This window comes from Armigeres subalbatus, chromosome 3 (genome assembly GCF_024139115.2).
Source record: "Armigeres subalbatus isolate Guangzhou_Male chromosome 3, GZ_Asu_2, whole genome shotgun sequence".
Classification (NCBI taxonomy): Eukaryota; Metazoa; Arthropoda; class Insecta; order Diptera; family Culicidae; genus Armigeres; species Armigeres subalbatus.
Genome location: NC_085141.1, coordinates 123,816,572 through 123,839,097, shown reverse-complemented (window position 1 = coordinate 123,839,097; position 22,526 = coordinate 123,816,572). Strand labels below are relative to the sequence as shown.

The 22,526-nt window shown below is 39.3% G+C and overlaps 1 protein-coding gene across 2 annotated transcripts in view; it reads right to left on the bottom strand.

Annotated features, from left to right (window-relative positions):
• The window catches only part of LOC134227613 (octopamine receptor), a 170,258-nt gene that overhangs the window by 13,692 nt on the left and 134,040 nt on the right, over positions 1-22,526 (bottom strand). For both annotated transcript variants that reach the window (XM_062709228.1, XM_062709229.1), the window contains exons 5-7: positions 17,780-18,004; positions 759-957; positions 315-521 (exon numbers count right to left, since the gene is read on the bottom strand). In XM_062709228.1, the coding sequence (XP_062565212.1) occupies positions 315-521; positions 759-957; positions 17,780-18,004 (631 nt within the window). The remainder of the gene's footprint in view (positions 1-314; positions 522-758; positions 958-17,779; positions 18,005-22,526) is intronic.

The following is a 22,526-nucleotide window of genomic DNA, read 5'->3' as shown; positions in this document are numbered from 1 at the left end:
GCACCATTAATGGAAGGCGAAATGCATGCAAGTCACAATGCATTACGTTGAACATGAGCTCCCCTATCAAGGTGCGGTATATTTTTCGAATTTTCCTGCAACCTCAATTACTATGTTACATCAAAACAAGGAAAAAGAAAGGCAGCATGATGAAACAGAAACCACCTAATTAGATGTTAAGAAACTATTACTTGCTTTATAAATTGAAGTAAAAGGTTTTTTTTATTTGAAATTCGAAAAAATAACTCTCATTTCCCATGTACTTTCGGCATTGGAACCAAGTTCCAACCAAACCCGTAGCGCTACCTACCTACCTGTCCGTGTTGAGACCGTGAAGCCGCCAAGGAGCCGTTCCGCCATAGGAAAGCAGTCTATCGTTGTGGTTATTGCTGCTGTTTTTCCGCCGTTCCAGAGGGTTTTTCTTTGATAAACACATTGAATCATCGCTTTGACAGCCCACGGGGCTATTTCCTCCATTTCCGGCAGAGTGGTGCTTAGCTTTGGACAAACGACCTCCTAGTCTAGGAATAGAAGAGAGCACGGTTGGAACCCATACAGATGTCATCAAAGTTTGGAAAGCAATTTAATCCAGAGGAATGATAAAGATTTTAAAACGCTTTTATTGCAGTTGTACAGAGCGATTCTCGTCCATTAAACTGAAATTCGTCTGTGGGATTACGGTTCTTTACGGTTCCTCTTGTCTCTCCTATCCAAACCAGCACCAGTAGAACCATAACAATTCCACCAGCATTCCTTACCTCCGAAACAGTTCCCCCTCCGGATGCTGCTCCAGGAAACGTGCCTTCTTCCGCAGCAGCTGTACCGTCAACGCGTACGTAATGACCATCATCACCATTGGGATGTAGAAGGCCACCAGCGAGCCGAACACAAAGAACGCCCGGTTGTTGATAACGCACTCTTGAGGACCGGGCATTATGTTGTTCTTGTTGATGATACCTTTTGGGCGAGATGGGGAAGTATTTAATGACATATAGTTTTAATCAATGAACGAGAGACAATGGCACACTTATCAACAGCAGCTGACGTTGCTCCGGAATGGGGTATCCCTCATAAAACTTTATACAGATGTGGACATCCGTGCGATGTGATCGGAACCACCCCGAATTAGTAGCGCCCAAGTGGTAATGGATCAATTTGTCTACGGCGTTTTGCAATTAAAAATAATTCCACTTAATCGCCAATAAGCAGCACAGAGGTGCTACTCAGATTGCATCGTGGATTGGTGGATCGATAACAAGTGGAATCTGCTGCCGGCACGATAAGCGATGAAGAGCTTGTACTTGAATGGGCATAGTTGCACGCGAAATATATGTGTTCTGAACAAGGGTTGCATTGCAGCATTCGCTCTCAATTGGTAATGATAGACGAAAGGCATGAACCTCTCTCAAGCATAACAAGCCACGAAATAGTGATTTGTGCAACTAGTTTAAAAAAGAGATTTTTTTTACCAAAGGCCACTAGGCCGTAAACTGATTAGTCAAACAAACCATAAGGCCGAACGGGTTATTGGCTCGAATAGATTATTTCGCCAAATAGGTAATTAGGCCGAATAGGTCATTTGGCCAAATATTTCATTTGGCCGAATATGTCATTCGGCCGAAAACTTCACTCGGCTGAAAGAGTCATTTGGCCTGAAATGCCGTTTGGTCGAAATGGTCGTTCAGCAGGAATGCCCACTGAGAAAAGTGAGAAATGAGAAGTAAAAAATGAGGAGCGAGGAGAGTGAGGATTTTTTTTTATTCTTTACTAGCGAAAGAAACCCAGCTTTGCCCGGGTGTTGCAAATGTCACAATGTACTATTTGCAGCACCGCACTCTAGATCAATTTCCGTGTGTTTGTTTTGTTTTCCTCAACAGCTGACCAAAATTGTATTCTAATGATTTTTACATTTCCCTGTGAAATTTACCAACTTTTTGTATATACAAACCTTGCGGATCCCAAAACGAATTGATTAGGGAGAAAATCTTGCAAATCGGTCAACCCGTTCGCGAGTTAAATCGTCAGGAAGGAAATCTCAACTCATTTTTATTATATAGAAGATTATAGTGATTTTTAAGTGTAGTACAAAGTTCATCACTGCAGAGTGAGGACTTTCCACAAGGAGAAGTGGGAAATGATTACTAAAAAGTGAGAAGTGAGATGTCTCACCTCTCACTCCTTATTTCTAACTTCTTTCTTTTCACTGTGAAAAGTGGGAAGAGCAAAGTGAAAAGGAATACGCATCACTTCCCACTCCTCATTTCTCTTTTCTCATTTTAAACGCCAAACCGTTGGGCCAAATAGCCCTTCCTGCCAAACAACTATTTGAACCAAACAACCATTTAGGCCAAACGGCATTTTCAACCAAATGACATATTCAGCTGAACGACATTCTCGACCATATGACTCATTTGGTCAAATGTCCCTTTCTGCCAAACGACTATTCAGGCAAAACGACATTTTCGGCCAAATGACCATTTCAGCCAAATGTTCTATTCGGCCGTATGACCCGTTTGGCCAAATTACATGTGGACAGATGGGTTTTAGCCTAATGGTTTGTTCGGCCTAGTAGAATTCGACCAAACGACCCTTCCCCTTCATTTATTACGTGAAACAGATATTACTTGCTTTAAACGCAGATATCACTGTTTTTGGACGTCATGACCCAACCGGAATGACCGGACTGACCGGCACCCAGCGGACGAAGAAGCAATAAAGCAGAGCCTGTCCAGATCCCCTGGTGATCGCCCCCCCCCCTCAGTGCGGACGTCCTTTCCACGCCGGAACTGGGGAACGCAAAGTCTCAAGCCACTGCCTTACCGGGAGTCGCAAAGTCTCAAGTCACTGCCTTCCGTGGGAGTCAAGTGTTTCCAGTTAGGCGTACTCGGGATACTTTCTACCTCTAGGGACGACGAAGGAAACAAGCCAACCAAACACGCTGGCTTTTAGCCAGTTCTTCCGACGGTAATTGTATAACCGGTTTTTCTGGGTTCCTCGAAAACTCTTTTTCGGGAGGTAAGTCCCACTGTTTTCGGCCGCTTTCAGATCACTCTGGGGACAACAACCCGGCAATAAGTACCAACAGGCACAGTCCTGCTTCTTCTATCAATGTAATCCAGCTCCCCCTCCGAACCTATTGTTGATTCTAGAGAACATTACAAGCAGTCAGCAGTTCTTCCGTCAATCATAGCACCTCCTCGGATACCTCCGAAAACCTCAACCCAACCTATCATCTGACCAACACGACTGGTGCAGTGGTACATCGAACCTCTCGCTACCACATTTCACTGGAGCTGATAAAGGCAGCCTACTTGCTCCCTTTCGACCCCCACCCGTCCGTTAGAAGTCAATCTTTGCCTCCAATGGAATATCAACAGATATTGGAACAATTATCATGCTCGGGGAATACTTCGGAGACGTAGTGTCGTCCAATGATTATTATTATTATTTATTCAGACTAAGGCCGAAGTGGCCTGTGCGGTATATAAGAGTCTCCTCCATTCGGCTCGGTCCATGGCTACACGTCGTCAACCACGCAGTCTACGGAGGGTCCGCAAGTCATCTTCCACCTGATCGATCCACCTTGCCCGCTGCGCACCTCGCCTTCTTGTGCCCGTCGGATCGTTGTCGAGAACCATTTTCACCGGGTTACTGTCCGACATTCTGGCTATGTGCCCGACCCACCGCAGTCGTCCGATTTTCGCGGTGTGAAAGGTGGATGGTTCTCCCAGCAGCTCATGCAACTCGTGGTTCATTCCACGTACCGTCCGCCTGAACCCCATCATAGATGGAACGCAGCACTTTCCTTTCGAAAACTCCAAGTGCGCGTTGGTCCTCCACGAGCATCGTTCAGGTCTCGTGTCCGTAGAGGACTACCGGTCTAATGGGCGTTTTGTAGATTGTCAGTTTGGTACGGCGGCGAACTCTATTCGATCGGAGCGTCTTGTGGAGTCCAAAGTACGTACGACAGTCACCAGTGAGCCCAAGTACACAAATTCTTCTACCACTTCGATTTCGTCACCACCGTCACCAGCCTAGTTTTTTGGCATAATGTTTTTCAGCCGAATGACTATCGGACAAACGACCCTTCTCCTCTACCGACAACGAAGAGCTGCCAAGTGCATCAATCGGATGCTTAGGGTATTAATGAGGTAAGAATTTAAATTAAACTCAAATGTTACAGTTCCATATTTTTTCATAATCACTCGTATCAAAATGGGCTAGGAGAACCGGATGAATGCTGTCATTAGAGAAAAAGTAGAATCACAAAAAAATTCCACGGCCAGGTATAGCCAATTGAATTTAAATTAGTTCTAAAAATTACGAGCTGACTTTTTTTATAAAAATGGTTTATAACACAATAAACATCAAAAATGTTACACTTTCCAGGAACAATAGGAGAAAAAAATATAATTGACAATCAAATAAATATATGTACAGGGGTTAGACAAAAAGGTTGAGATAGGCAAAATTTTGTCGAAGTTCAAGTCAGCATAACTTTGCGTAGAAAAATCCGATTTCGATGAAATTAGGACTATCGGACGCGGAAACTCTTCTAGTATACTAAGCATATGCGGTATTATCAAAAATTTCGTTTCAGGTGGTTCGAAACGAAATTCCGCGGAATTTCGCGGATTTTGAGCATGACGAAATTTGATTTCTTGATTTTGTTTCGTTTCGTAAAATTACAAAAATTTCGCTACAAAAAACTAGCTTCTAACGAAATTTAACGGAATTCCGCGGAATTTCGAAAGAAATTTAAACTTACACCATACTTCATATTATCAAAAATTTTGGCTGCGCCACTGAACAAAATCGTTAAGTTATTTTCAAAACTTTAGGTTATACCATTCTTTTTTTTATCAACGCTTTCTACATAACCCCATTTTCAGTCGGCAGATACGTACATATGTAGTTTACTTTCATGAAACGTCTTCAGTGTTCCCAAGATTCAAATTTATATTTTGTGATATTTTTTACTATTTGTATAATATGAATGCGGAATCGATCGTGTTGCTGCTGGTCATGGGACGGCAGCTAGTCCAGGAGAACGCGAAGTGAAGAAATTCTACCTCGAGTAGCAGAAATTTGTTTAACCAGTGTCAGGGATTGAATCCTGAAGAGAAAGAACAAGCCTCTCACTTATCATCTCTGTATACATATACGATATGTAGCATAGCGGGAGAAACTTTTTTCGCAAGCTTTCATGATAGAGAACTGATTCGGGATGTTATACCCCATGATACATTTCTTTTAGAATTCTCCAAATGCGGGAAACACTGGCTCTGATGATGCATTTCAACTTGTTTTACAAGCTGTGCAGTAACCAACACGAAAGGAGCGAAAACAAAGCGAGAATCACCATTTTTCTGTGGGAGCTGCCTATCCGATTCTATTTTTTCGCACTTGTATACAAGTTTGATAAATTTGTTATCATGGCTTGTTATGATTCGGAACAGTTTTTGCCTCTCTTTTTCGTTGTTCGTTATCTATTGAGAGCCATTTCTGCAAACCCTGACCAGTGTACAATCGACCTTGTTGATGTTGATCACGCCAGCTAGTGTGGGAGAACGCGAAGTGATAAAACTAATGTCTGTATCGAAAAGCATCATATTGAAGAAGCTTATTAAACAAAGCACATTGATCTTACTTTGGATTGTTTTGAAACACAGTTTTCGTCTTCTTGTTTTCAAAATATCTTCGTTTACAATAAATATTTAGTCGCTTACCAAGGGGCTTCACATTAATTACCTTCAATACTAACCAACGATTCCTTCCCCGTAGCGCTCACGGAGATGCAGAACATTCCTCGTTATTTTATAACAAAGAGTGTTAAACTAATTTTCCTCTCTTAATCCTAAATTGACTGTAAGGACGTGACCAGCATCGTTTATGGCCATGAATTGGAAACTCCGAAGCATATATACAATAAGAATAACTTTTCTGTAGCCCAAGAATATTATTTAATTGGTGAGCTGTACACAGGGAAAAGGGTTGGGAAAAATCTAATTTTCGAAAAATCGAGGATGATCAAACTCACCCGCGATTTTACTTTTAAATTATCATGTGATTAAAACTCGCCAGCGATTAAGAATCGTTTGAAAATCGTATCTTGACTTGAAGCATTTACCGTTACATTTTGAACTCTTTTTCCTCACTAGCATGAAGCTATAACGCCAAATAAAGATATAACGGGACTGTTAACAATTAGCTATTATTAGTGAAGATTAATGATTGAATGAAAATTCTGTGTTTATTATCGTTTGAGTACAAAATTTGAGAAGTTGTCGCCGGTGACAACTCGCCTACTGTTTTCACGTGAGAAGTTTTCACATGAAAATTGCAATCATGATCGTCTGATAATGATTAAGCACAACACTGGCTGTGCATATTTACTGTTTCTCAGCTAATCAAGATTGGCAAATACAATGTGTACAGTTGATCAAGCTAAGCTCTTCTTTGACTATTTGCTTAATATGTAAGGAACATTGAAGATACATATCTTTGTGCATTTTAGAAAGGTGCACAGGATTCCTCTAAGCATTCATGTTCTAATTTTGACTTAGCTCAATACTATAAAACCACGCTGACAAGACAATACGAAGTGTGCTTCAGCATAATTACATTAATCTTAAGTGAACCAAGGTTTTAAATGAAATTTAAATTCGTATATGAAAAATCTCACAATTTCTATATTTTTTATACTTACTGATATAAAACTGATATAAAATTGATCATTTTCGGGAGCACACGCTCCGCGATAAATTCCTTTGAAAGTGGCACAAATTCTGGGGTATTGCCTCATCGTCAATGGTATATGCGGCGAAAATGCGGTTAATTATCACAGACTGCCTCTTCTGTTATTATAACTATATTGGTCGCAAAACAGTTATTTGACATCGAAAAAGTGAAATCAGAATTGCGTACATAGTGTAAAACCAACTCAATAAAAATTTCGCGAAAAAAAAATTAAAATTTCGCTTCGTTTTGGAAAATTCCGAATTAAATGAACCTTGATTTCGTATCGTTTCGAAGTCTCGAAAGTAAATCTATATTTCGTTTCGTTTCGATCCGAATCAACATAGACATTTTATATTTCGTTTCGTTCCGTTAGGAAAAAGTGTGTTATCGCATATCCTTATAGTATACTATCCCTATGCAAAACCTGAGATTGGTTATTGGTCACCGGAGTTGTTCCGGGTTTTCCGAGGGTATATTAAAAATGCATTTTTTCTTCTGCTTGTCATTTTATGTGACGTTTACTGACATCTTCTTTTATGCTTTTCCCAGAAACTAGAACTAATATGCTGACCAATGCTGGCAGCAGATCAAAAATCCATTAGGTATACGCAGAGATATGGTCATTTTCGTGAAAACGGTACGGGATTGGCCATACACCTTGAATAAATATCACTTTCGCAAAATATCCGGAACCTGTTATATATTGGCCAGAGAGTCTTACAGTCCTCAAAATATATCTTTAATAAAGATCCTATATTCATTGTCTTGAGAAAACATGAATTTTGACACCCATATATCCATGGTTCCAGATGGTGCCAAAACCGGCTTTTCGGGAAGGCCCTTGGAACCTGCTATAAGGGTGGCAGTAGACACTATCATTTTGGAAATGTTTCTGTAATCATCCTTTCGTAAAGCTATGAAGTTAGATATTCATATTTGCATTATTCCGATCTGTTATCATTTCATCATGTTTCCAGGACCGTTTTTACGGAAATGGCCATATCTCTGCGTAGTTTTGATGGATTCTCGATCTACAGCCACCATTGATCGGCATATTAGTTCTAGTTTGTGGACAAATATGATGGAAGTAAACGTCATATAAAACGACAAGTAGTGGAAAAAATGCATCTTGAATGTACCCTCGGAAAACCCGGAACATCTCCGGTGGCCTAAAAACAATCTCAGGTTTTACATAGGGATAGTACAGTCAAACCTCCATGAGTCGATGTTCTATGACTCGATATCGACTCATGGAAGCAAATTATTCTATATCAAAAAATATTTTCTGGGTTACTGTGATGGTCCCTCCAAAGAGCTTTCCAAAGATTTCCTATTCCACATCTCGATATTTCCATGAGTCGATGGTCCCTTCAATATCGACTCATGGAGGTTTGACTGTATACTAAAAGAGTTTCCGCATCCGATGGTCTCAATTTTATCAAAATCGGATCATTCTACGCAAAGTTATGCTGACTTGAACTACGGCAATTTTTGCCTATCTCTACCTTTTTGTCTAACCCCTGTACAATATAGATAATCAAAAGTCTAACCTGCGTGCGTGCGTGCGTACAAACTAACCCCCACTGTCTGGCAGTGATGTTATGGAAGAAAGCTGTCTGTTGAAACAGTCAGATTTAATCCGGGAGTTAGAAAGTGTTAGCTCTACTGCAGCTCCAGTGACCCATTTCAGAGTGCCTGGTATTTCATGTCCACTCCGAGGTCACTATCACTAACAGTAAGCCCCGCCTGGTTATGCCACCGTTTATCAGATGGATAAAGATATCATAATCAAACTTACGGATTCAAAATAATTTATTTTGAATCTAGCGTACATATAGTTCAAAGCATTATATTTGTATTGTTGAATAGTTTTTTCTTACCATTTCAATGTTCCTTACATTTACTAATAATTATTCTCGTTTCACCCATTCATCGCTCCGGTTAATTCCATCCACAAATCCTTTTTATATACACCGAAATGAAGTCTTCTGATGCAAAGAGCACACATGTCGCCTTGTGCAAGGTGTTTCAGTCCTCAATGAACCTCTATTTCAGAACGCTGGTTTTGTCGCGTTCTGAAAAGTTAAACGTCGTTAGATAAAAAAAAGGACAATAGGTTGAAAAGTAAAACCAGCGGATCATAAAGCCACTATCATCTTCCACGATAGATAGTAGAAACTTGGGTCATGCTCTTCAGGAATATGTACATCGCTCCAACACATTGATTCTCCTCTCATTCCTATCCATTGAGTTGAAGGTGTGTTGGATGCTCTGGTACGTTCCCGTGTTTGTGGTACGCACCGGAGATTTAAGGAGCTTGACCACGAAGTGGTACAGGACAGGGACGTTGACACTAAACATTCCACTAAACTGTATTCGTTTTTAGTGCGGGGTTCAAAGAAGTCCGACTTCAAAATTGGCGACGTGGTCTTGCTTATTCGCCAGAATCGCTCCAAAATTGATTCACCTTTTCTGCCGGAGCGCTGCATAATTGTGGCTATAGAAAGAGCAAACGTGGTTGTGGTGATTAAGGGAGGAATACAATAAGCGAGGCATGTAAGGGAAGTTGAAAAAATATCCTTTTTTGGAAGTATCTGTGAAGTCAGACGACGAGGAACTTGACATCGGAGAGGCTTTGATGAGGTTTCAGGATATTCGAACGGTATAATTCGCAGAAGTTGAATGGATTGCAAATTCTTCAAAACAGGATCTTGATAGAACGTCCTTCCGGATTCGATGTTCACTTTTTATAACGTGTGTTCCACTAGTCCAGGCAGTGGTCATTTAAATTCAGAAAATACTGAAAACTTTGGCTCAAAATTATAAAAAAAAATGACAGCAGAGAATAAAACTTTCCGTCATAGTCCTTTTCAGAAAGATGTATACTATTTATCCAGATAATCAAAAGTCTAACCTGGTGCTCAAATTATTTTCAAATACACGTCTTTTTTAAATTACTTGGAGAATTTCATCCCATATCTCGCTGTTTCAGCGAGATATGGGATGAAATTCTTCCATTTCAACATTTTCTTGATTCTACCTTTTCTTTTTTACTTTTCTCCTAGCGTATTACTTTTGACAGAGTTCGAACTGTCACTTTTGAGTTTAGTTCGTTTAATGAGACAGACCCTGAATCATTTGACATAAGCAACCGGTGCGACGTTTTGGTTTTGTTTCCAATAAAATTCCAATAAACTAAGGAGTTCATAAAAAAATGAGGGACACGGAAAATTATCGGTCTAGTTCTCACCTTGCTGCTCTGATGGCACAAGTAACTATTAATAGCTAATTAACAATACTGAAAATCATATGCTACACATATTGAAATGCAGCAAAGACAAAAAGTGGCTTCCGCTGTTATCTGGTTGTACTTTGTTCAGATATGTGTGGTTCTGTTCTGCTTGAGTAATTTTAAAAATTTAATTCAAAGGATTCTGACGTGGTTATCATTAATAACCTCACTCAGTTGTTTCACAGCTGTTTATAGTTGTGCCAAATGTTGAACGGCTAATTTTGTCGCGTATTGTTGAACTTCCATAAGAAATGCACGTGCGTTCAATAATAGGCGAACTACCCTAGTTCGATTATTTTCCATTCGTTCCGAAAGATGAGCATTCCGGTAACGCTTTTTTGTTAGCCCATCGTTTTTCATAGAGCCTTGCTATGTCATCTGTCTGTTCGTTTTCCGTTTTGGAGACAATGACAATTTCAAATTTGCATTTTCAACTTAGTATTCTATTAACATTTCCACAGTTATTAATTGAAAACTTTTCAATGCCCACCATCGTATGAGTATATAATCTTGTGTGATAAGTACTAATTGGGTGAAAAAATTTTCAAAAAGTTGTTCTAACTGTTACGTCTGCTTGTCTGTGCCCTCAATACGGCAAATGGTGGATTGGCGGATAGAGCAAAAGATTAAAAAAAATACTCAAGTAAACATGGGCGTAGCCAGGATTTCGAGAAGGGGGGGCAACTTTTTTGGTCTTCTAAATCGTAGTTTTATAGTAGTTTAAAAAACACATGAATACTAACACATGAAACAAAATCCAAACCAAATCGAAACAATAATAATGGATTTAAAAATGCGTGATTTATTGCTTATCACATATTTTTAAATAAAGTGAGAAAAATATTAAAAGAATATAAAATCGGCTATAACAATTATTACAAAAATCCTGCATTCTTCCATAAGTTTAAGAAAACTAGAACCATACATCTGAATTTCTAAACAAATCCTCTCTGAAATAATATTTATTATAAAATAGGCAGAAAAATCAATATGCAAGCTTTCTCCAGGAATTCATTCGACAATTGCTCCTGGCATTCTATCCGAAATTCTATCAGGGATTCTTTAGGAATGCCTCCAGCGACTTATTCGGCAGTGTCTTCAGTAATTCCACCATAAATTTTGTCGGGAATTGATCCGAAAATTCCACCATTATTTACTCCAAGAAAATCTTCACGAACTTTTTTATAAGTTCTGCAGAATTCCCTGCAATAATTCAAATAATTTCATGCTGTTTCGCATAATTTTTAAGAATAAGAATATTCCGTGGAAATTCCGCAGAATTGCCAGTAAACATTCCTGAGAATTTCACGAAAAATCTTCGAATTTCTTGTGTAAATTCCATAAAATTTTCCGTGAATTGTTTCGAATAATTTCTTGTAAAAATTTCAAAGATTTTCTAAAGGAATTCCACCGGAAATTTATACAGAAATTATACCGAAAATGAAATCAACAATGGAGTTTTCGGAGGAATTCCTAGATTAATTTGCAATGAAATCCTGAAAGAATTCCGGTGGAAACTTCAAGATTTCCACTGGGAGATCCTCCAGGAGTTTCTCCGAAAATTCCTCCGGGAATTCTTCCAGGAGTTCCACCGGCATTTTCACCAAGAATTTCTCTAGGATTTCCTTCGAGAATTATTCCGGTAGTTCTATCGGCAGTTTCTCTGAAAATTCTTCCGTGAATTTCAGCAGAATTGGAATTTATTTAGGCTTCTTCAGGAATTTATATGGATTTTCCACCAGAAGCTCCTCCAAGAATTTCTCTGCGAGCTCCTCAGGGAATTCTCCGGGAGGTCCTCTGATGATGATGATGCTCCAGCTACAAACCCCAACAAAGGTTTCAGCTAGACGAGATTTGTCTATTAGATGAATTTTCTTGTTTCCGAGAATGCTTCTGATAGTTTCCCGGGGTTCCTTTGAAAATTCTCCCGGGAGTTTCTTCAGAAATTCTTCCAGAAAATTCTTTCGAGAGTTCCTCCGGGAATTCCACCAGCAATTCATCCGAGAGTTTCTCCAAAAATTCCTCCGGGAGTTCCACCAGAAGCTATTCCAGGAAATTATTCAGGCTTTTTTTTTCAGGAAATCATTTAGGCTTTCTTCAGAAATTAAGCTGGAAATTCCTCCAGAAGTTCTTCCGATAGTTTCTCTGGGAGCTCATCCGGGAGGTCCTCTAGGAATTCTTCTAGTAGTTCCTTCTGAAATTCCTCCGGGAGTTCTTACGGGAGCTCCTCCGGCAGTTCCTTCGGGAATTCCTCCGGGAGATCCACCAGCAGTTTCTACAAGAATCCCTCCGGGAGTTTCACCGGAAGTTTCTCCGGGTGTTTCTCTGAAAAGGAACTCCCGGAGGAACTCCCAGAGTAATTTCCGAAGGGAAATTATCAGAGGAATTCTCGGAGGAACTGCCGGTGGAACTTCTGGAGGAATTTATTGAAGAACTACTGGAAGAATTTCCGGAGGAAATCCTGGAGGAACTTTCGTAAGAATTCTAGGATGAACTCCCAAAGGAACTTCCGTAAGAATTCCAGGAGGAACTCCTGGAAGAATTCTTAAAAGAATCTCCCGGAGGAATTCCCGTAAGAACTCCCAGAGAAATTCTCCGAGGAACTTCTGGAGGAATTTGTAGATAAATGCCTAAAGAAATGCTAAATGAATTCCTGGCAGAAAGCCTGATTGAATTCCCGAAGGAACTACTGGTGGAACTTCAGAGGAATATCCGGTGGAATACCCTAGAGGAAGAGAAAAAATATTTCTGAAGGAACTTCCGAAATCCCATTTCCCGTGAAATTTTTGCCAAATATCGTCCAGGAATTCCCTGTAAAGCTCCTGGAGGTATTACCGGAGAATTTTTCGGAAAAACTCCTGGAAGAACTCGCGGAGGAATTCCCACAAGCACTTCCGGAGGAATTCCCACATGGAAGTCCTGAAATAATTCTTAGAGAAGTTCCTAAAGGAATTTCCGAAAAAATATCTGAAGGAATTTCCAGAAAAATACCAGGAGGAATTAATGCATAAAATCCCAGATGAAATCCTGAAAGTATTCCCAGATGAATTGCTTAAGAAAATCCCTGCGGATAGTTCCGAAGAAATTTCTGGAAGAACTCTTGGCAGATATCCGAGTAAATTACAAGTGAAGTCCGGAAGGAATTCTAGTACACTTCCGCGGAACATCTCTCGGGAAAATTCCTGAAGGAATTCCTGGAGAAGTACCTGAAGAAACTCCCGAAAAAATACCTGTAAGAATTTCTGGGGAAATACTTGGACGAATTCCAGGAGAAATTCATGAAGATATTTCTAGAGGATTTCTTGAAGGATATTCTGAAGTAATTGCGAAAAGAATTCCAGATTGGAATGCTAGATGATTTCGCTATTAAGGCTGTGAACCATTCCACCGATTCGTTTAACTTTTAGTTAAAATTTGACAGTTCGATGGTTATTTCGCCGTGGTTAAAAATAACCCTGCTCCGGAGCATGGTTAGATTTGACAGTTCGATAGTTAAACTTTGTTCGCGGGAAAATGGGCGCCAAATCCATTTCGTTCCGAATAACTATCAATCTGTCAAAACTCAAATGGATCGGCTTCGGAGAAAAATTTTAACCACGATGAAAAAATAACCATCGAAGTGTCAAATTTTAACTAAAAGTTAAACGAATTGGTGGAATGGTCCACAGCCTAAATGTTTGGAGGTATTCCCGGACAATTTCCTGGAAGTAATCCCGGAGGAATTAAAGGAAGAGTTCCGATGGGAATGCCAGGAGAAGTTCCTAGAAGAATTTTCGAAGGAATTTCTTATAAATTTACAAGTGAAATTATGGAACTAAATCGGAGAATTTTCGTCATAAATTTTTGAAGAAACTTCTGGTAGAATTTTGGGAAGAAATTCCGTATGTATTCTTGACGGAACTCTCGAATGCATACCTGAAGGAAATGCGGATTCTTCCTGAAGAGAGAATAGCCGAAGAAATATCTGGAAGTAAGTCTTGGAGAGAAGAAAAGAAATCTTCAAGGAATTTCTTCGTGAATTTCCTAAAAAAAATTAGTGGGGGGTTTCTAGATAAGGAGGAATTACAATTACATGAGAAGGATTTTCGAACGATTTTCAGAGGAATTTGTGGATAACTTTCCGGAGGAATTCAGAAGTTCTCAGGGGAGCTTCTAGAAGGATTTCAAGGAGAATTTTTGAGTCCGAAATGTTTCGAGTTTTTTTGAACTTTCATATATTATGGATCCTGGATGCCCTAATAAGTTTTGGGAATCTTTTGAATTTCAACCACCTATTTCTGTATATGATTGAATCGTAAAGTGCACATGTTTGAGGGAATTTATTTCCCCCCTTCCCCCCTCTTCACATCCTATCTACTCTTGTACGAAGAACGAAGAACGCTTCATGTCTTTGTACCTTCTGGAATGAGATTGCGTTTACTCCGTGATTTTAGAGTGATTTGGCTTTAAATACGCAACATTAATTATGTTTGTGATTCGTAGTGAGTTCTAATGTAATCTAGTGACCAATCTACAACAAAGTGAACTACATGTTTTATGGAGAAAAGTGCAATATAGTGTTTCTCTTCCAATATAAATTATATGCATCATGGACATCCATTTCATACCATTTTTTCGGAGCTAAGTATTAGTGATATTTTTTTTTTCATGAATCGCGAGGTTCATATGTATGCCCCTGAGTACTGGGGAGAAGAATCATATTTTCTCTATTATCTCATCTGCTTCAAATCTTTAGACAGATCTTGATTAGTATTGTTCATCTTTAATGATTATGAACAAATGATTATTATTAGTATGCATGCCCACTTTTCCTAACCTAGGATACATCCTCACCACAACAAACTATCCACTGTGTGAGAATTTGTTGATAGTGAGAGTTTTTGAAATATTATAACAGTTATCTATGAGTGCTTGAGGCGTATAATAGATGTACAAAGTTACTCACTCTGCTAGAAGTGTACAGTTCTGTGGAACTTTATAGATCTCTCTCACATTTTCTACATATTGTTCAAACGACCCATTGTGATTAATTATACCTACGCAACTTGGCATCTCTGTCGGTAGAAATTTTTTGTCATTGTTTCCGTGCTTACGTCGAAGTAGTGATTTCGCGCGACTCATCTTACAATAGTAGTGCCGACTAAAAGTGAAATTCCTGAAGTGATAATTCCAATCTTCTACAAAGTAATGTACTCAGACGAGGAAATTCTTTTGGCAAGCCCCAGAAGCCGTCCACCTGGATCATCAAAAGGAATACCCGCTCCCAGCGATGACAAGCATCTCAAGCTCGTTCTGAAAAGACCAAATGGACACGTGGATGACTTCTATTTCGATAAGCTTCTTACGGAGCTTGTGGGACTGCAGCGTCTAATACCGTTAGACGATCCTCAACCACGGTTCCACGGATCAGCCCATTCCTGTGGTATCGCGTGGTTCCATGCATTTGATGACGCCAGCTTGCAGTGGCTGAAACAATCTCTGAACCAGGTAAAGGAGAACGGCGTTGTTAGTGATTTCATCGTGCAGCCATACACACCAATTCCTCAGCTGCGACGCGTGTCGGTGTCCATTCCACATGTGTCCCGGCTGAAGAGGGCTGGGCCCACCTTTGTGTTGCAAACAATAGGGAAGCTGAACAAAAACTTAAATACAAACTTTTGGAAAGTTCTAAAAATGTGTGTCCCTGAAAATGGGAAGCAGCTTGTCATTATGGCAATCGACGAGCAATCAATTGGGTTAATTGAGCAGCAAGACAACAAAATTTTCTTTCTGCTTTCAAAAACGTACGTTTAAGTGTATCCCAAAACAAAACAAGCTTGAGTATTATTATTGTCATTGATTGATATACGACCATGAAGATCTGAAATAAAGAATTTGAACTCATAATCAAACTTGATTCTATATTTTTGCCTATCACGTTAGTGCTCTTTTCATAACAAGACTGAATATTGTGTTCCTTTTTGGTGGTAGTCTTCTTTGCTTCAATAACACAACTTATCGTTGGATTGTCTACTACATGGACTCATTTTATGCAGCATTGTGCTAAGGTAAGTTTATAACAAGTTTATTATAATCTTTACAGTGCACATCTATTTGTGAAGAACTTTTGGGTGCCGTCTCCCGTACAAATGTATCCCATTGTGGCTTTGAGCTATGCTCTAATACGTTCAGTCGTTCAAATATGCGGCATCTAACAGCTGTGATTGTCTTTCACAATCTTTTCATAGAAAATTACTTTTCAGGTATATGATGAAAAAGGCAATTTCATTGATGGCGAGGCACAAATCTCCCATTGGTAGGGGAACGTGCCGCCTGAGCCGACGTTCTGATACCTGATACCTGTGCCCTCAATACGGCAAATGGTGGATTGGCGGATAGAGCAAAAGATTAAAAAAAAACCCAGATTAATCCACCTAGCGGTGATGGTGCCTTTCTCGCGCAAAAAGGTAATAAATGTAGCCTTTACGCTTACACCTCGATGATGTACAAGAAAGGCAAAACAGTTACACCGTCTAATGTTATGATAGAAAATTTACACTAGTAGACGACAGATGGCGCTGCCAAAAGTTTCTTGAATTTCCTATGTTCGAATTTTGACTTTCGGACAATTTCATAGTACTATGAAACTGAACGAAGAGCATTCTTACGCCTAAATGCGCGCAACACGACCATCTTTATAGTACGATGAAACTCGTAATGGGAGCAAGCCACGGATAAACACGGAGCAAGGAAACGGATAAAAAATATTCATAGATGCAAGGCATTTTTCATAACACATTATTGTTCTATGTGATTATGTCTCATCACTATTTTAATATTATCTATTTTTTACAATTCGCAATTATTATGAAATTCAATAGTGATCAACAGCGTTTTAGTCTCTGCCGGATGCAACTTGTTGCAAGAAAATCGGTTAAGAGTTTCTATGTGAAAATTTGGCTAATGTTTTTTATGGCATTTTGTGCACACACACACACACACACACACACACATACACACACACACACGCACACACGGACAGACAGACATTTGTTCAGCTCATCGAGCTGAGTCGAATGGTATATAACACTATGGGTCTCCGGGACTTCTATCAAAAGTACGAATTTGGAGTGAAATGATAGCCTTTCGGTACAACTTAGTTGTACGAGAAAGGCAAAAACAAGTAAACATCTTTTCATTTTGTTGAAGACAAAATCATATGAGAGAATTTACTTTCTCTTCACATCCTATCTACTCTTGTACCTTTTTTACCATGTAAAATCCATTTCCACCTTACCATGTAAACATTTCAAATTCTTGTCATAAGACGAGTAAATTGACCACTTGATTGTAAATTGACAGATACGTATTTCGACCTCAACAGTAAGTCCGTCTTCAGTGTCGCGTACTTGACTCAACTTCTACGGGACACTGAAGGTTTTACTGTTGAGGTCGAAATACGTATCTGTCAAAGGTACAATCAAGTAGTGGAATTAAATGGAATTTTACGAACTCGTTTTATGACAAGTAAAGACATTCTACTAAAAACTCAACATAATTTTCTTATCGTTTTAAATTCGATAAAAGATACCCAAATTGATGTATTTTCGAGAAACAATGCAATGTTTACCTTTTGTAACCGAATATGGAAGGTCCATTTGAAAAAAATCAAGTGTATAAATTTTTAATCAAAACCCCGGTAATATATTTTGCCCACAAGATTTTAGTCCTTTTCAAAATTTGCAGCACAGTGTTGCGCGGACCTACCTAGAACGGTAATCGAACTCGAAACCAACATGGCCATCAGCCACACGAGAGCAATCTTAATGCCGGTCAAGCGTTTGGTCGAATGGTGCCTGCTGCCAAGTGGATTGCGGATGCCCAGATATCGCCCCAAGCTGATGAAGCACATGTGCAGGATGCTTGCCGAGCAGGCCAACACGTCACACGTTACGTAGATGTTGCACCACGTCACACCGAACGGCCAGTATCCTGGAATGGGATTGGAACAGAGTAGTTGTTGTTGATTAGGTTGAAAATTGGAGAATTATTAACTGCTTGACATTTACTAGCCCTATTAAAGGTATTTATAAGTAATAGTTTTTTCATAAATAGAATGAAATAATGACAGCGCATTTCGTTTTCAAATTCTGGTGAAGAAATATGTACCTTCACCAATTGGATCAAAAAAATAATCAATCAAATGAATGATTCCCGAAGCCATAAACAACCATAACAAAGTGACTTTTCGTCGGGCCCCATTGTTGACTAGGAAATTGCGAAATTCTACCCAGAGGAGATGTAATGATGTAGAAAATTGGATTCAAGCTTCCCATTGAGCCGATTATCACACTCTTTATGGATATTTCCAAAGTACCTACAACGCTCCACCTTTTCTCTCGCCTTGCAGGACCAAGATTTATCCCGACAAACATCTTCTTTGCCTACGGTTGGCAAAACGGAACTCGCCACCAGTGAAATGGATAAAGCGATACGAAGCCCGGCGCCAACGGGATAGAATCCGCAATTTCATTACCATGCCATTGAAAATGGAAATTGTACCGAGAAAAGTAACGAGCAAAGTTGTCTTCGCCCGCTGATGGAACCGCAATGATGGGAAGCTAAGTAGATCTACCTGTGACGGGAAATGGGGGGTACAATGGGCACCTCAAGTGCATCTTAGTTAGCTTTTAGAGATTATATTTTCCTATACATATTTAGCGCAGGTTCTTCTAAAATTTGTTGACATATTGACAATTTCATCAGTTTTTGCTTATAATCCCTTCAACTAGATAACAAATGTACATCTAAATATTTGAATTCGTAATGTGCATAGGTAAAAAGATCAGATTAAACTATTTCTGCTTCGGAATCCAGAAAGTCCTGAATAATAAACGTCCAGATAGTAAAACTATCAAAATTTAATAGAGCGTAATCCTCCGACTCAGATTTATCATATCCCCTCCAGAAGTGATAGTAGTAAAAATATGATTAATAAGTTATTTAAAATAAAAGTTCATTTTGATAGCAAAAATCATAATTCGTGTTCAGTGCCCGTTTCACCTCAAAGCGCTCTTAAGGTGAATCGCGTTGGAGTCCAATTAAAAATCGACATAGCGCTTTAAAGGGCACATAACTCGAAAAGTAAACGACAGGTAAAAGCGGAAAGTAGTTTTTCACCTTTGCTCACTTGCAGCACACACGAAAAAATGGTTTGCAGATGTGCTAACCGCCTAAATATTCACATTTGTGCGAGCAAAAACGCGAGGTGAGGGATAGCACGGCCATTGTGCCTGCCATTTTTGGACGCCGCCGTAACTCACCTTAAGCTAGCAAATTCAACTTGCAAAATACCGAAGACTGCTCGTGTGTAACGTGCTTTGCTGCCAGGAGCAGGATTTCCTCGAAGTGCTGCATCCATTATCGTTATCGTTCTCGGATGCGCTGTATGCAATTGTGGTTTATTAATATCGGTGACATAAATGGCGCTTGTGGGAGATCTGATTCCAACTGTTCGCATTCGTACCCCGAGCGAATTTTATCTTGAACTGCTGCAATTTTGGAAATGCTTTTCGTTTTCAAGTGGCATCGTCATCATGCAATGGGAGATGGATTAAGGTGAGTTACGGCGGCGTCCAAAAATGGCAGGCACAATGGCCGTGCTATCCCTCACCTCGCGTTTTTGCTCGCACAAATGTGAATATTTAGGCGGTTAGCACATCTGCAAACCATTTTTTCGTGTGTGCTGCAAGTGAGCAAAGGTGAAAAACTACTTTCCGCTTTTACCTGTCGTTTACTTTTCGAGTTATGTGCCCTTTAAAGCGCTATGTCGATTTTTAATTGGACTCCAACGCGATTCACCTTAAAGCCGTAGGCGTCCTAATAATTGCACCGAACGCGAAATTCAAAACTATCAAAAGTACAGTTTCTTATGGTTTGGAAGTCAAATCTAATTTAAAACTTTATTTTTCTACATAGGGATGAAATGCAGCGATGAACTAATTTATGAACATTAATGTGGGAGTTTTAGGACACTGAAAATAGACAAATTTCACACTCACAGCACAAGTTCTAGTTCAATTTCTAACGGTTTCTGTCGAGTGAAAGGCTGGTAGCATACAATGATGATGACGTTAGTAGTCACGCTGATTAAAATTGTTACCAAATAGTTTAGTAATTTTCTGTACAGTGAAAAATTTACTAAAAGTGACAATCATGAGAAAATCCTACATAGATAAAACAGATAGATGTTTCAGTTTCAATTTCTACGCTAAGCTTAGTTTTTATCAGATTCCGGATCTAAAACATGGTCGGACAACATCAAACCATTTGAAAAAAATCAATCGGCTTTCCAAAACATGTATGGTGCTGTGTGTCTAGTCAAGTAAAGCTGACATCCGATATAGCTGCAAATAATAAGTTCCAACAACTAAAGGGTTTTATGAAATCGGGAAATGTTAGCCTTGAATAAAAAACGTCGGAATTTGAATAGAAAGATAAAGAATAAGTTTTTGTCCCATCGTCGCAAATCCTCTTGGCTAAGAAACTGCCCCGCACTTTAGCGAACTTTATAAAATTTTGAAGAAAACGGAAAAATGCGAGCAGTGTAGTGAAAAGTTAGGTACATTTTTCCCTTGGGAATACTAATTTTGAAGACCAAGACGCATTCCATCATGCAGTTTTATATTATTTGGTATTTTCGATTGTGACTTGAGTATTTGTGTAGGATTTGTCAATGGGGGAATACGCGAAAAAATAGTGTAAAGAACGAACATGAAACCGTTGGACTGCATTGGAGCGAAATTGTTCTCTGTTGGGCTGTTTAGTTAGAGGGTTTGTATTTCTGAAATTTTGTAACAAGAAGATGTGGGTTGTGGTGCCACAGACAGTGTTCAATTGAAAATCTGGAACTAGTTGGTTTTGTTGGTTTTCAACTCCAAAGCAGGAAAATTTCTGTCAGCGAGTATTTTGGCTCAATCATATGAAATATTGTTGAGTTTTGTCTGAAACGATTAGAAAAATAGTAATTATTTTATTGGTTTTAATGGGAATTTTCAAATCTTGCGAAAATTTCCTTTTTGCGTGTGTGTGTGTGTGTGTGTGTGTGTGTGTGTGTGTGTGTGTGTGTGTGTGTGTGTGTGTGTGTGTGTGTGTGTGTGTGTGTGTGTGTGTGTGTGTGTGTGTGTGTGTGTGTGTGTGTGTGTGTGTGTGTGTGTGTGTATCTTCTGTCCGGCAGTGCCAGTGGTATTATGGAAGAAAGCTGTCTTTAATAAAGTCAGCTTTAGCCCGGGAGCTAGAAGGTGTTAGCTCTACTGCAGCTCCAGTGACCCATTTCAGACTGCCTGGTAACTCACGTCCAGTCCGAGGTCACTTTCACTTGCAATGCGCCTGTTTATGCTACCATTATCAATTGGATAATGGATCCATAAACAAACTTCCGGATTTTTAAATCCAGCGCGTATTTAGTGTTGGAATCATATAAAAACATTTCGAAACAATCTCACCAAATTGATCCAATTCCGAATAAATGAACTGAGGAAGAGAAGACCACAACTAGTGTCCACGAAAAAATTACTACTCTTCCAGCGCTATTCCGAGCAATTCTTTATTGTTCCATTTTTTCTGGTATTATTACACATTAATACATATTTTCACCAAATACATCCCCGTATTCAAACTACACAAACGATTTCGCACGCTCAAATAAGAATACACTTGAGTAAAAGTCTCCAAACTCGTAATTCTCAAACTTCAGATTACTTAAACTTTTTTCTTCTAGTACATATGCAAAATATATACATCAGCCGAATCTATTTCTTGCGAAAACGAACAAAAACCGTGACAGCAAATTTAAAAGCAACCGTCCGCCCCCTGGCTTGCTGCGATCTCTCAAATCTTGCGGAAATTTCCGTTTTGATTCAAAAATAAACAAATGAATGTCGTTGGTGGGGCCCTCCTTAGCCGAGCGGTATGATGCGCGGCTACAAAGCAAGACCATGCTGAGGGTGGCTGGGTTCGATTCCCGGTGCCGGTCTAGACAATTTTCGGATTGGAAATTGTCTCGACTTCCCTGGGCATAAAAGTATCATCGTGTTAGCCTCATGATATACGAATGCAGAAATGGTAACTTGGCTTAGAAACCTCGCAGTTAATAACTGTGGAAGTACTTAATGAACACTAAGCTGCGAGGCGGCTCTGTCCCAGTGAGGGAAGTAATGCCAACGAAGAAGAAGAAGAATGTCGTTGGTAACGGGGATTTTAACGTTTGCTTCATCTGATGAAAATTCCAGTTCAGTGTCGGGAAGCAGTTATTGTCAAATTTTTCATAGCATCCATGGCGAGCGTTAAAAACCGGTATTTGTAAAAATTTCAGAAATAAAAAAAACTTGGGTTTGAACTTTTTTATTATTATATTATATATTATATATTATATTATATATTATATTATTATATATCTTCTTCTTTCTTCTATATATATAAAATCAATCTATGTATGTATGTTCGCTAACTACTT